Raw genomic sequence first — 14,911 nt, forward strand, 5'->3', positions numbered from 1 at the left:
ATGTGATCTTGACAAAGGAACCCTTCCTTCTGACACCCTTATTAAGCTTATTTACTGGAGGTGTCAGCTTTCCCTTATGACCTGTGGTTGTAGTATCACATTTCCCTTAATTTGATGCCTGCTACTCCTACAGTGAATGCTGTACAAGCTTGATCAGCCACAGTATATGTAACAAGCTCAAACATGACTTAATAAACTTACAATAAAACCAGCAATGGATGAAACTGCTATGCAATTGGAGTCATGTTTTTAAACAAATCTCCTACTGGTGTATCAGCAGCAGTTACAATGATCTTGAATAGTCACGTCATGCCCTTGAGTCAAGCAGATGCCTGTGAGAGCATTAATTTGTTTTCTGCAGATTAAACAACATGGATAGGGAACAATGTGAATATGGAATTCTTTGAAACGGCAATGACCTTTTCCGTGCATGCCTGCGTCATGCCCAAAGGCACATCTGATATAAATACTCTCCCCCCAGTACACAGATACATTTTCATTTCAGAGCATATGATTAAATATGGAACAGCTGGGAATATTGTTCAGTGCAGCACAGAACTGCAGCCATAAAAGTGGTTCTAATTTCAGCTTTTAAAGCAGTGTATCATATCATGACTCACACTGTTTGCTCCAAAATAGGAATGATGGGAATCTATTTTGATTCATTCACTCAAACAAGCAGCATCTGTTTCGAAGGACACATATACATATGCATTCGAGTGTTTGCTGAATGGAGGCTGCAGTGTACGAAGGGTGGCGAGGCTACTGTATATCATTAACCACAGCCCACAATATAGACCTTTAACAAAAACAGCCCTCATCTTCAAGGACAGATTCCATCTGAACAGTAGGGTGATCTTACAGCTGGGGTCGGCAGCCTTGGCTCTTTCAGCCCATTCAGTTCTCCAGCCAGTTCTTCAATGAATGAATTTGCATAATCCGGTCTTGTCCTAACTAAGTGCCGTGTCCGGTTTCTCGTTATCCCCCTGGGCCTGGATTAAACCAAAATTATGGCAATGCCAAAGCCATTATAAAGTATTGCTATGGCACTGTCTTGAACTTTCATTGAATTCAGGCCCTGATTCTAACTTATAACAGGACATTAAGGACTCTGCAAATGATGTTCTCCTAATTAACAGACAATCTCACAGCTTTGCTTAGCAATTGTGCAAAGACTTACCAAAATGGTAACGGTTGATATGGCAACGCAAACTGCTGCTGCACTGCAATGTGCCTTACTGGATTACTAAGTTACCCTATCTGGGATGCTGGCACCTTTAGAATTATTTTGCAGGATGCACAACTGCTATCAGAAAAGCAATGCTTGCTGCATTACCTAATATCTTCATAGAACTGTTCCAGGTCATCCTTCTGTTCTGAAAGTGTCAAATCCAAATCCATATAGTTTCCACTCGGAGATAACTGCAGAGCACAGTCTTCCAACTAAGAGAATGAAATAAAAACAAAGTTCAAACTCATACACAGGGCAGTAGGTCTAAAAGAAGAAAAAGCATTCCAGAGTATGCTTTTCCATCCCTGGAATTATCCATTATTAACAGCTGTTGGTCTTGTTCTGTTCAGTGGATTTTGCAATGCTCAGGTCTAGTTCATACAGAGCTTCAAGCACTCAATCAGTGGAAAACATAAAATGAGATCATTGACGCCACGTAAACAGGACTGAAATTCCTTCTTTAACTGATTGGTAAACAAACAGCACCAAAAACAATGCAGGTGACAACAAAATCAGAGCGATTTAACCTAAATTGTTTTTTATTTTTACAGATTTCCTTTCAAACTGCATTCAGGCCTTTTAACTTTAAGAATACTGAGCCAATCCTTTCCTGTAATCACACATAAAAATATAAACCTGACCCCATATCTCAAATGCCTCACATTTTTCCCCGCTACTTTAATTAAACACATGGCTGCAAGCACTGGAAGTGTCAGTGTAAGACCCTGAGCACCACAGCAGATCATAAGAAACGCCTTGTCATTGTGTACATATATCAATAGATGGCAAGTTGACTCTCTGCCACTCACTTTCATTGAGATTCCTGCAATAACACGACACAGTACAGTTCGGATTTAAATTTAAATGCGATTACACATTATTGTAGTTACATACAAAGCATGTTAAAATTGCCAAAAAACACTAATGGTTTTTAGCATAGTTTTTGTTTTTTTCTTGAAAGGACTGCTATGCCATAAAACTTAAGTCTTACACCCAAGCAGATAAGAGGCTTTCCATTCCTTTGTCATTTCCACACAAGTTAGAAACAATCCTTTTCAACATTAAAACACATTGACAAATTTTCTACAACCAAATTTTCTACCATCTGGGGCCATTTTTGGAGCTCTGCAGCTGTACTACCATTGCAGCCAATCACTAAAGAGATTCTCACATACAAGCATTACGCTTCCAACTTTCCAGTGCCGATCGCCTTTCAAAATAAAAGACATAACAAATGAACTAACTGCACAAAGTATTTAAAATCCAATTGCAAAATTGAGCTTACTGTGGATAAACAAGCACACACAAGAGACTTGGGCAAGTCTTCCAAGAAGCAATATCATTGTGATCTGAAAGAAGAACTAAGAAGTGACTTTCACAGGAGTTTAAGATTCTGTTCTCTATTACCAGCAGATGTGATCCTTTGTTTCACTCAAACCAGGAAATGATTATCCCCAACCCATTGAAATATGGCAATATAAGAAGTGACTATACTGCTGACCAGCCTCTGGTATTAATAGCTAGGGAGTTTGTAATACTCAAGACCAGAGCAGATATCGGATATGACGTTTCAGCTCATTTCTGGTTCAGAGAAGGCTTTTCAGGACAAAGTTCAACCCGTTGTTTTTAAATTCATTCTTAGGATCGTTAGGAATGCTTCATGTTCGGGAGGTCGTGTTTCTGAAGAATTCCTTTAGCTTACAAACATACAGAAATACAGCGATCAGTTCAAAGATATTACAAATCAGAAGAGTGGCACATTCCCAAACAGGATGCAGTGTGACCGCTGACCCTAGTGAGAACGTGCAGCTATTCTGATAACCCCAATATTGTCCATTCAGCTTCTTAGAAGCGTTTGGTTTTTACTGTAAAAACAGCAGTCTAGTGTCAAGCAGTACTTGAACTGTCTTCTTCTGTCAGGAGAACGAGTGAAAATGCAACAAAGCAGAGCAGTTTAACTGCAGCCTCAGAGCACAAACCCAGTAGAACTTGGGCTTTGAACACTTATTTTTTTCAGTACAGAAAACAGTTCTGTAGAGGCTGGACTAATCATTCGGAATCATGGCAGATCCAAATAAATGAAAATGACAACTTCCCTGCATTTTGGTCCTCTACAGATTTTATAATAGCAAGCTATGAAAAGACACAATTGTAATGCAATACCAATATTTTTTTTTTCTTTATTTGTTTTGTAAACCCTGATCCTTCCTCTGCCCTTAACAGCCTCTTTAGTCTGGAGGAGAAAAGAATGAAAGAGGAGCCAAGTACTGTTAGTATTAAACACACAAACCCCTGATCCAAACATTCCTCCTCCCATTATCTGGAGATAAGCAAGCCTGTTGCTGTGGGAGCTGTTTGACCTGAACACCCAGGTGCATTGCTGGAAGTGTTCCTGAGACCTCTCCCCCAGAAGATATCAATTCAGCCTTTTCTTTTACAACTGCAATAGATACTCGTTGGAACATTTCCTTAGCCCTTATCCTTTGCATTTACGGCGCCCTTATTTGCCAATGCACCTTTCACTGTGGTAAACCTATTGATTGAATTGTAGCATTGCATGTGCAATGTATATGGTATGCAAATACTGCGCAAGTATGTCAGGTACAGAAATAAAAGGAAGGTGTGACATGCCCAGTTCAGAATTTAGCAAGCTCAACAAACGTTTAAATGGCTCAGATTGCTCGGCAGTATAAAGGAAGTACTGTTCCCGACCCCATGCATTAATGAGATATAGATTAATGCAATTAAAGGGCTGTTATGCGTCTCTGCTAATGAGTTCCACATTGCCATGTGTCTGTGTTTCCACCTTTGGAAGGCACATAAGTGTGTGTGTCACTGCCACACTGGGCAAAGGGTAGCACAAATGACCTAATAGGAAATGAGAGAACTCTTGTCAGCGTGGTTCATTTAAAGGGAAAGCATTGCTAAGGTCTTGGCCTGGTATTACTGTAAGGGTTAGGGTTTTGATCCCCATCATTTAAAAAACTGGATAAAGATTTTTTTTTTTGCCAATTAACTGGATTGGATTTTTACTCTCTCTAACTGCTTTGTGGTGGATGCCTCTGGCTTTAATTCTGGCACAAACACAATGTTAGCTACCTGTACTGTTCTGGAGTAGCCTGGCACTTACACAGTGCTTTTTCATACTTGATGGAAGCAGGCTCCCTCCCCCACAGTTGCTAGCTGTACTGGACTCTCCATATAAACTGGGCTTCTTAAATATTAAACAGAACGGAGTCCTTAAAGGAGAGTAGGCTACTACGACTAATAATAACAGTAAATAAATAAATAAATAAATAAATAAATACATTTTATTTAAAACTTAATTCATTTTATGTATTCTAAAACCTTAAAAACAAAAACAACAAATGCAGTCTATGTATTTTCCCGACCGCAGTTTGAAACATACAGTACTTCCTAAACTGTAACAAAGGAGAAAGCTACATTTAGAACCAGGTTTACAAAACCAAAAAATATTTTGCATCTATAATGAGTCGATTCGCTCTTGCTCTATGCACCGTTCCTTACGATATGATCATGTTAATGTTGTACTATTAGTAATATGATCACACACGGTTACAAACAAACAGAAAATGCTCAGTTGTAACAGTCTTAGTTTACTTGTCTCACGAGTTTCCAAACTGTCTTAGTTACTTTTACAGGTACCGCTACAGGTACCGCTACAGGTACAGGCACAGGCACACACGCGTCAGTCACACAAGTGTTTTCGCTAAGAAGCAAGCATCGTGTCTTCATTAAATGAAAACTGCAAAAGGAAGGAAAAGCAAACTTACTTTTAAAGGAGCTCCCAGCAGCTTATGCACACCCGCCACCTGCTCAATTAGGGAAATGTCTTCATACAGAGTGTAAGGTGGCGGTCTCCTGGGCTCAGGCAAATTGGTGCAAACAAAAGGGTCCATATCGTCCAGGAACTGGACTCGGCACACTACTGACGCCATGGTGTCCCAAAATTAAGAAAACGATTATTGCGATACAACGCCTGAAAGTTCGCTAATATAATTATTCCGCAGACAGGTAGCGCGGTATTCTGGGAGTATTATAATATATCATACGGCCAAACTGACCCGCGGCTCCTCTCTGTCGCCCTGCTCATTATATACTGAGCAGCGAAACACCGCGCTACTTACTCCGCGGAGAGCCAGTCACACAGCGGAGTCTGCCCGGCGGGGGCAGCTGACGTTTGCAGGAAGCCCATGCAACAGCGTTTCAGCAGTTCATCATGCAAATAAAAACATATGACAATGTGATGCAGAATATCTTCTTTAAGGGATGGCATCAACACTTTGTGCAATTAGCCTTGTGCCAATGCTGGCCCAAAAGACACGTTAGTGTAACTTCATGTGAAGGGTAATAATCTTACGTGATTTTGACTTGAGAGAGACGGTATGATCATGAAACGGATCCGCAATAAGCTGTCATTTACTTTGAGCTGCAGTATTTAAACATACACGTTATTGATTGTTGTTGTTGTATGTGATTTGATAACCCACTATTGCTTTCTTCAGACTAGTACCGTTTTTTTTTTGGTATCAATTGTACATGCAAACGAGTTTACAGTTTCCCACGGCTGTGTGTATACTATTAATGTGCTACATGTTGTGCTACATATAAACACACACACACGCACACACACACACACACACACACACACACACACACACACACACACACACACACACACACACACACACACACACACACATATATATATATACCGCCATCTAGTGACCTGCTGCTTTGCATCGTTTATTTTTGTTCTGCTAGCTATACCCTATTCTGTATTAGATGACACTCACTTAAGTGTGAAGACTGGTGGCGATCGCGTGTGAAATGAGCACTAGACTTCACAAGCTCTTCTTAAACAGTCCAGGAATCTGTGAGGGAGAGGGAGTGTAAATGCATCCTTTACAATGTCAAGCATTTTAGTTACCGGTGTGAAACTTATATAACTTTATTATTTGATTTTTGGTTATGACTTTGACAAACGTTCAAGAATGATTTGGCACAAATGTTTTATGTTAGTTTTCTTTTTTTTTTTTTTTATATCCATGTGTTTTTTGTTCTTAATTTTATTGCATTGATTTAGTTTTTTTGTTGCCCAGCAGTGTTACAGTTTAAAGCAGCCAGGTGATCTTTTTATTAATATACAGGCAGGAGAAAGCTACACTCTGACTTGACATAAAGAGAGCTGGCGCCCATTCATCTTTTGCATTGTGTAGTTACAGAGTAGTTACTTTGCACTTACCCATCCTATTGAAGTACATATTAAGTCTATTAGCATTAGTCTATTAATCAGATTGTCAGTTAACTGGATGAAAAAAGATATTCTGTGTTAACAGTCGATTGACCTACTCCTTCTATAAGACAGCTATACATAATATATATTATATATATATATTATATATATATATATATATATATATAAAACATAGTAACAATATATACTAACGCCCCACACACCTCAGAATTCACCTGCCGCTACAGACCGGATCACTACCTGGTCCTAAGTTGCTTTGTTTTTTTTTTTAATGTAACACATGTTCGGCAATAATTTGTGTTTTGAAAGCTGCAGACTGAGGCTCATAGGCAAGGCTAGGCTCTTGTACAGTACAGTTTAACTGTACTGTATATAGCTTGCTCTTTGAGCGACATATATAATGAAATACGTGCAGTTAGACTCAAAAGATTATTTTATAGAAAAAATGCCAAATGACAGGAAGTGTTTAACGAGGTGTTCCATCTGGGAATGTGTAAAGAATAAACACATCCCGGTGTTCCATCTCTGGATGTGTAATGTCTTCAGTAAAGAATAAAGAACACATCAAAATAATCAAATGTTGTATAAAACCAGTGAGAAGAAAGAGCCCCTGTTGAGGACTGGGAAGTGTTATCATTGGGGAGAGGATGCCTGAAGGTTACTTTCTAAAAAGCATACTTTACAAACCACTATGTTCTGTTTTTTTGCAGTGTTTATACCCATTGTTATCCCTTCTAGTCACGCATCTCCTGTGCCTGCTCTGTCCATGTGTCACAGTGTGTATTGTTGTAACCCCTGTCAGAATCTAAACTAGTTTCTATAGCGATAACAAGGAGTGCTATTTTGGCTCCTCGTCACCATGCTGTACCTCCATTAAGCACCTTGTGCAGATGCTGAAGCAATTGTAGACATTGTTTTAAACTGGTCAGGCAGATTACTCATATTCATTTGCATTAGGGTTTAGAACTCAATCCAAGCATTACCTCAACATCAATATTAGCAAACATTGGTTTTCTGAGTCATTCTTGTTGATTTTTAAATCCAAATTGTGTACAGTACTTTAAATTACTGTCATATTATCCAGCCTTTCTTACTGGACTAAGAAACTCCTGCAGAGAGATTTTGCAAGCTGAGGTAACGGAGGATTAGCACCAATGAAAGGATGGTGCAGTTGAGCCTAGTTTAGGTCAGTCAGTAAGATAATGAAATGACTTGAAGTGTGAGCCTGAGAAAGAAAAAAAGAATAAAGTCAAGTGGAAGAGCATTTTATTCTTCTTCAATTTAGTGAAGAAATAATCTACTTTGATAAACAGCACAACAACGTATCTGAACAATCACTGAAGCCTTCGAACTATTCAATACATTCAATGTGTTTATTTTATGAGCTGCACGCTGCAGCAATACACAGTCACATTACATCATCCATAACTAATAACCACTCACATAGTGCAGAATTTAAAATGCTAAAAGAAACTCAATGTCAAACTATCCGCCTAGAAGTCTTTTTCAATGTCCTCGAATTACAATACATGACGCAAAGAAGCCCTCATACAAAATGAACCAGACAATAAAACACGATGATCCATCTATTACAACGCTGCAGACTCCTTGCGATGTAGCTACGAATCCCCACACAGTGGGGAGATACTAAATCAGCAGCAGTGTTTAACTTTGTTTTATTCAATAAATATTGCTGCCTTCCAAAGATGACTGTACTGTGCCTGAAGAAATATTGTCCAGAACTGAGCGACTCAATCTCACAATGTGCTGTTTGCCCCCCGTCTAGTTTTTTGTCCGTCCCCTTCGATCGTCTTTGTTATGGAAACATCTTACTCATGTTTTTTAAACTATAAGTGGTGTCTTACTTCACAAGAAATGACTATTGCTACAGGAAGAGAAGTTACAGTTCTCTTTAGTACTCATGAGTAAAAATTCTTTTTTTGGTCGTGCATTAACCCGGCTCCAGCTTTCTGACGTTTGTTCTCTTTTTGATGAATGCATTGAAATGCACTGCCTCGAAATTGGTAAAATGAGTCGATGTCAACGTTTTGCTCAGCTAGTTTTATCTGAGGCTGTCCTGGTGTTTTAGTGAACGCTGTGGTTAATGAAACATCCACGTACGCCTAGTTTCCGACGCCACTCAGGGACTCTTCAGAATGATCTCTGTTATCTCGGCTCTGCTTGCGATCCTCATGGGTATCCCATAATACATTGTTCCAGGCGTGACATAGACGAAGCTCCTGTCTCCCACCTTGTACAGCCCGCTGAAGAAAGGGTTGAGCAGGTAGGCAGCGATGGTGAGAGGGAATATCTGTCCACCGTGAGTGTGCCCTGAAAACAAACACACAAGGGGTTAGAGTCTCCTAGATATCTATTAAAAATGAGCATCTGCACAATGTTTATCTGAAAGGAAAAAGAAAAAACACCATTACAATTCTAAAACAAACAAGAAACAACTTAAGACTACTTACGAGTTTCATTTACAGTCTTAGCTGTTTAAATCAAGTTTGGTAACTTTATTGGGTGTGTTTCTCCTTTCTGAAAAACATTTGTTAACATAAAAGGGGTCTTCACACTTCAACGACCTGCCCATGAGCAATACCCCTCATTCACGTCAAACACAAACCACCCAAAAATTGCTCCCTTTGGCTGGAGATGAGAAAAAATTTTCAGCCACATTGCTGCGCCTTCCTTTCACTATAGTAATCTGTACCGTCACTTCGTTCACTGTGTGTGTGTGCAGTAAGATCACTGTCTTATTGCACAATCGCTTATTGGTCGAAGCAGAACCTTACTGCAGTCACACTGCAGTGATACAGACAGGAATCTGATGCTTCGGTAAACAGTCAGACAGACTTCATCAGCGCTGTGGGTTACAAAGGAATTGTTTTAAGCAACATTATTACAAGCTTGCAAGTGTAACTGAATGTGCAGGTGTTTATATCAACATCCTTGTTATATAAAATTTACAAGTTCAGCCCATTGGGCAAATGTTTGCTGCTCAAAAAAAAAGAAAGAAATTCTGCAAGATCCACAGGATGCATTTTGAGGTCTCCTTGCAAGAAGCGTTACTGAATTCTGTTTCTAATATTGAATGTCTAATGTTTAAATTACACACAGCACCCTCCTGATGTTTTAATGGTATAGATAAACAATCAAAGCACATGAAATTCCCCCAAATCTCTATTGGACAGATTCAAACCTACCCTGCACACCTAACATATTGCAGAACTTACAAAAATAAAATAATGGTCTGTTATCAGATCGCTATTTAAACATCTGCACCTCTTTAATATAGAGACACATGTAAAACTGCGCTGTACCTGAGAGAACGAGGCTGATGTCTGGCCGTGCCTGCAGAGCTTTCTTGGCAGCGAGGGGCTGGTGAGCCAGCAGCACAATGGCTCGGTCAGGGCTGCAGCCAGCGAGGGCTTTCTCTAGATCCATCCCGTGTCCTGAGTACCTGCAAACACAATTACAAACCACACACAGGAATAGCGGTGCCAGAGCAGGGTCAAAACAACCAAACCTTTTCTTGTGCCTTGTGTCATTATGTGGTGATTCGAAATTGCATGACAGGCGTAGCATTACACCTATGAAAGAAATGGTATGCTCCACATTTCTGTGGGTCACCGCAGCTTCTGTGGGGCTGCAGTGACCTGTACCATTGCTCTGAGAGGTGTCTCTTTCCTTCGACCCCCAACCCAATTTCACTCTTATTAATAAAAAAACCCTAATCCAGCTGTTATTCATATGAATTGCCTCTTATTATCACACAGCAGGGGATGCATTTCCCAGTCGCAGGGAACATGGGAATATATGAAGTGACCAGTCCGTCTGTATGTACATATTTGCACACACTTATGCAATCTTCATTTTGCATTTCCATCTGTGGTGGGGGTTGGATGCTACTGTCATAGCTGTTAGGCAATCCAATCCATAAACAAGATACAGACAGACAGGGAGAAATATACATATATAGAGCAGAAACAATGAAAGCTCACAGACGAGGCTCTGACCTCACAGACGCGTCAGCAAGGCAAATAAGTGACTTACCGTAACAAACGGGCTTCCAGGTCGTCCACTCCCGCCAGACACAGCCATTCATCGCTGTCCCGGGACAGGCTGATCTTGGCATTGCTGTTGTGAAGAGACTGGATATTTAAAGCCCTGAGGTGGCTGAACCAGTTACTGACGTCCGCAGTGTAGTACTCGTGGTTACCTTAGTAAGCGGGGTGACAGGAGACAGGTCATTCGTCTGTAATCTCAATTCAGTATATTTATTTCTCTGCTTCTCGTTGACACATGCTTGTGGTTAAGAACAATAAATAAAAACACACAGAGCCTGGTATTACTGGACAAGCCTTCCACCTCAAATAAGCCTTTACAAACAGCCCTACAAGATTCTCATCAAAGACACTGAAATGCCTGTGAAAACGTGCATTGGGTTTGCTCGCTTGAAGTGGAGGCTTCTCTGACACTAGACTGTACGGGTTTATTGTAATTAACAGTAGTGGGTTTAAATACTGCTGCTCGTTAACTATATTAATCACGCTGGGGTTTCCTCCTGGGATAACTTATAGAGCCACTTATTAGCATTATTACACACAATAAATATACAGTGAAACAAGTCTTAAACATTTTAGCATGGTGGTGCTAACATTCAACACAGTTTAGATCATTAAAACTGACCCTAAAAATGGTTCTTCATCAGATTCCACAGCAGTAATAAAAAGAGCTCTCCTCAACTAAATCCTGTACTGTACCTGTTAAAAACTACCAGCACTCGTGTACCGACTGTCTGCTTTGGTTTAATGACAAAAACTTGTGTCTGATGCACCCTGCATTTAAATCAATGCCGTGCTGCTTAACTTTGTCAAGCCTGTGGCGTTCAATATATCAGATATAAAACACATGCATTTAAATTGTTTAGGGTCATTCAGAATAAAATTAAAATGCAGGGCAGAGTAATTCAGGGACATATTCATTCCATTATTTTAGTAGTTTTCCTTTGCAGAGGCTTTAAATCAACACAGAATGGAGTGGTGTGACAAAGCAGGCCCTCTAGTGGACAACAGAACAACCAGCACCCCTCTTCTTCCAGACTCACTGCCCCTCACGCTCTGTGACTGTTCAGTCAGAGAGGAAGTGTTGAAAACCGTGCAGCAAGCTGTTATTAAGTGCTCCTAAATTATTATACAGTATTTGGTTTTGGTAAATACAATTCTACTCAGATTGTGAACTACAAAAGGTATATTTACACATTCTTTTTTGTCTTATTGTTACTTGGCTGTAATTTGCCGTGCTTGCGCTGTGCTTGAAACATGCTGAACTGTCCCATAGGGCATGCACCGGTATGGGTTCTTTACCTGTAATGAAGTACGTTCCCAGTCGGGGTCGAAGCTGCCTCAAAGGCTCTGTGGCTGTACCGAGACTAGCCACCGGAGAGTCAGTCAAGTCCCCAGCAATCACTACGATATCTGAAGACAGAACGACAGAAGCACACATTGACAAATCATTTACTTACAAAAATGTACTTACTGAATTATATATATAAAATGCACATGCGCTAACAACTATACGTACATATATTTGTATGTACTGTATATTATGTAAATGTATGTGTATACACATATAGGTAATATGCATCTAAAGGAACTTTTAACTCGTTTATTACTGACAGATCTCTGTACTTATTCATAATGTGTTGCTCTAGAACTGAGCATGAACGGAATAATTTACAAGACATTACGACTGTCTGTGCAAAAGCTCTCCGCCTTTGTGTTGAAATAGGATATATACAAGTACACTGAACACATAGGATCCATTGCTCATCCGCCCTCTACACAGTACAGTACTTCAATTCACTGTACGCCTCAGTGGTCTGGTGCATGCAATGGTATCTTTAGCATTAGTTAAAAACAGCGTGACAGGAGATTTAGAGATTCAGGTTTTAATATGATTTTAATTCATTTAATCTCCTCTCTGTGGCTTCCCAACCCTGCACCACTCACTGTTTCGCATCACTTAATTATATTTTTGCACTCAATTTCAATTGGAACCTTGAATTACCTGGCTGCAGGTCATTTACCATTCGCACAATCATTGCAAGCTTCGACTTCCCCACGGTGGCGCCCAGGTGAATGTCTGCTAGTAAAACCAGCTTCAGGTTATTGAATGAAGCCGGTAGCTTGTGCACCGGGATTTCTACACGTACTACTGCAGGGGGCCTGGCAGCATTGAGAAGACCTACACAGGTCAATGCCACGGTGATACCGATGGCCAGAATGACTTTTTTGTTTGCACACTTGCTGGTGCCGGCTGCTGCAGTCAGTGTTTTGCCAGCTCTTCGTGTAAGGAGACGGTAGCACTGATCGATGCACCCGAAAATAAATAAGAAAAACAGAGCAATGACGTAGGACCCCAGGCAGGTGTAAGCGATCAGCGAGAAGATGTAAGGCTCTTCTGAAACCAGGTACAGCAACGTGAAGTAGCTGAGGTGTGCAAACGCGAGAAACAGCAGCACTGTACATTTCCAGCAGCCTGTCAGGTAGGAAGCTGGGCCGCTCGCTCTGCACAAAGTGACAACCGTCTTCTTCCAAATGTACAGCGAACCGAGGAGCATCAAGCAGTTGATGAACAGCAAGAACTGAAATCGGAACAATTTCGCTCTTGTCACTTTGTCGACGTTTTCTGTCAAGAACGTTCTGGATATAAACATGGAAAACAGAACAACGGCTGTTGCGATCGCCACTTTCACCTCCAGAGAAAGCTTTCCAAAGATCATCATCTTTGGAAGTGAATGCAATTGCAATGCCCGGATAATAATATTAAAACGGCCGTTGAAATAGGGATTTATTAAAAAAAAGCGAGAGAGAGAGAGAGAACCGGTAGCTGCACTCTTTCCACTTCCTCGAAAGCCACATGACACCGGCGCTTGTGCTCAGGACTACAAAACGCGTGTCGTCATTGCGTCGCGTTTAAACTCCGATACAGGAGAGTCTCTCTGCCTACCTCCTTCCTAAACACGTGGTTGATTTATAATATTTATAATCAACCACAACTGACGTGGGTCCGAACTAATGTTTCATACAGCGATTTGTTTTGAAACATTACACTGCAGAGACTTGTTACCGTGTGTACAGCTTTCGTCATGTAGTCAGGATGGCCGAGCGGTCTAAGGCGCTGCGTTCAGGTCGCAGTCTCCTCTGGAGGCGTGGGTTCGAATCCCACTTCTGACAATAATTTTTTTATTTTTTTTTTTATTTATGACATTGTCCGATCTTTTCCTTATAACATTTTAAACGTATAAAATACAGTGATTTGGTTTTTTTAAAATTCGCTTTTAACAACATAGTTGGTGGTTTAAATGGTACGTACGCTGTACTGAAAAAGATCAGAGCGAGGAATATGGTCGAATAAATGTGTCTGTAAGGAATTTCTTTATCATTTGAACAATTTTTAAAATGTTTCTACTTTAAAAAAAAAAAAAAGAAAAAGCGCCTTTGTGTGATTTCACTACTGTAATTATTTCTACATTTTTAAATAATAACAACAAAAATCTTGTCAGAAGTGGGATTCGAACCCACGCCTCCAGAGGAGACTGCGACCTGAACGCAGCGCCTTAGACCGCTCGGCCATCCTGACTTACACAGTAATCTACCTCAGTGAAATCTGAACAGTTTACAGTATACAGAGAGACTAGTTACACTAAATAAGTAACACGTTTTTAACGTTAACTGTTTTACTATAATATAAAAAGTAGTGCAAACTTAGCAGGGCAGCATAAACTAAATACATGTGCTCCTTTATTTATCTCTACTCTTCTGTATTAGAGAAGCTGGGATCAGCACTGAGGGGAGTTTACATTTGTAGACAAGATCCATCCTGGGGTCACCTTGTAATGAACAGGGCTGTATTCAAGTGTGTCAAACAATATGATTTTACCTTTAACTTCGCCGTTACCTTTCTATTTACTGCAGGAATGCAAACTTATTCTCAGGTTAGCTGACTTCAAAACCTAATGTGTAAGCAATATAAAACTAACTTCAAACAGAGGCCTGCCCTTCTTACATAAACAATACCTAGCAATCAAACCACCAGAGATATTTATTGAGGCAGCTGACCAGGATAAAGCCTGTTGAGATGCAGTATGCAGTGTCCTGGTGCCTGGGAGATGCCAGCCAACTATGTATATATGTATATATACACACACACACACACACTGAACTACACAAATACACCATTACACATAGAACCCAGAGTCAAACAATGACTGGCCTGGTTCATGCAGAAATACCGATTCGCTACTCAGCAGAATATCCCCTCCTGTTTTTGATTAGATTGCAAATGGGTGCAATCTAATTAAAAACAGGAGGGGGTATTCTTCACTGTCTTCCCAA

The 14,911-nt window shown here is 40.3% G+C and overlaps 2 protein-coding genes and 2 non-coding genes across 5 annotated transcripts in view; 1 reads left to right on the forward strand and 3 right to left on the reverse strand.

Moving 5' to 3' along the window:
• Positions 1-5,394, reverse strand: part of LOC121296670 (FH1/FH2 domain-containing protein 3-like) — a 50,519-nt gene extending 45,125 nt beyond the window's left edge. The window contains exons 1-2 of the mRNA XM_041222438.1: positions 5,026-5,394; positions 1,337-1,443 (exon numbers count right to left, since the gene is read on the reverse strand). Of these exons, the coding sequence (XP_041078372.1) occupies positions 1,337-1,443; positions 5,026-5,190 (272 nt within the window). The 5' untranslated portion in view covers positions 5,191-5,394. The remainder of the gene's footprint in view (positions 1-1,336; positions 1,444-5,025) is intronic.
• Positions 5,395-7,768: 2,374 nt separating this feature from the next.
• tmppe (transmembrane protein with metallophosphoesterase domain) lies at positions 7,769-13,533 on the reverse strand. 2 transcript variants are annotated; one of them, XM_041222116.1, is made up of 5 exons: positions 12,582-13,528; positions 11,879-11,989; positions 10,566-10,731; positions 9,833-9,972; positions 7,769-8,840 (listed from the first exon to the last, which is right to left on the reverse strand). In XM_041222116.1, the coding sequence occupies exons 1-5, from the start codon at positions 13,297-13,299 to the stop codon at positions 8,650-8,652; spliced, it is 1,326 nt and encodes a 441-aa protein (XP_041078050.1). In that variant the 5' UTR covers positions 13,300-13,528; the 3' UTR covers positions 7,769-8,649. The 2 variants fall into 2 exon arrangements, with proteins under 2 accessions (XP_041078050.1, XP_041078051.1); XM_041222117.1 differs by having other exon boundaries at positions 8,748-9,047; positions 12,582-13,533.
• A 134-nt stretch (positions 13,534-13,667) lies between these two features.
• On the forward strand, positions 13,668-13,750 carry trnal-cag. The gene has a single exon. It is a non-coding gene; the product is annotated as a tRNA-Leu (tRNA).
• A 323-nt stretch (positions 13,751-14,073) lies between these two features.
• trnal-cag lies at positions 14,074-14,156 on the reverse strand. Its single transcript has one exon. It is a non-coding gene; the product is annotated as a tRNA-Leu (tRNA).
• Between the last annotated feature and the right edge of the window lie 755 nt (positions 14,157-14,911).

The sequence above is a fragment of the Polyodon spathula genome, chromosome 21, assembly GCF_017654505.1.
Source record: "Polyodon spathula isolate WHYD16114869_AA chromosome 21, ASM1765450v1, whole genome shotgun sequence".
In the NCBI taxonomy this organism is placed as follows: domain Eukaryota; kingdom Metazoa; phylum Chordata; class Actinopteri; order Acipenseriformes; family Polyodontidae; genus Polyodon; species Polyodon spathula.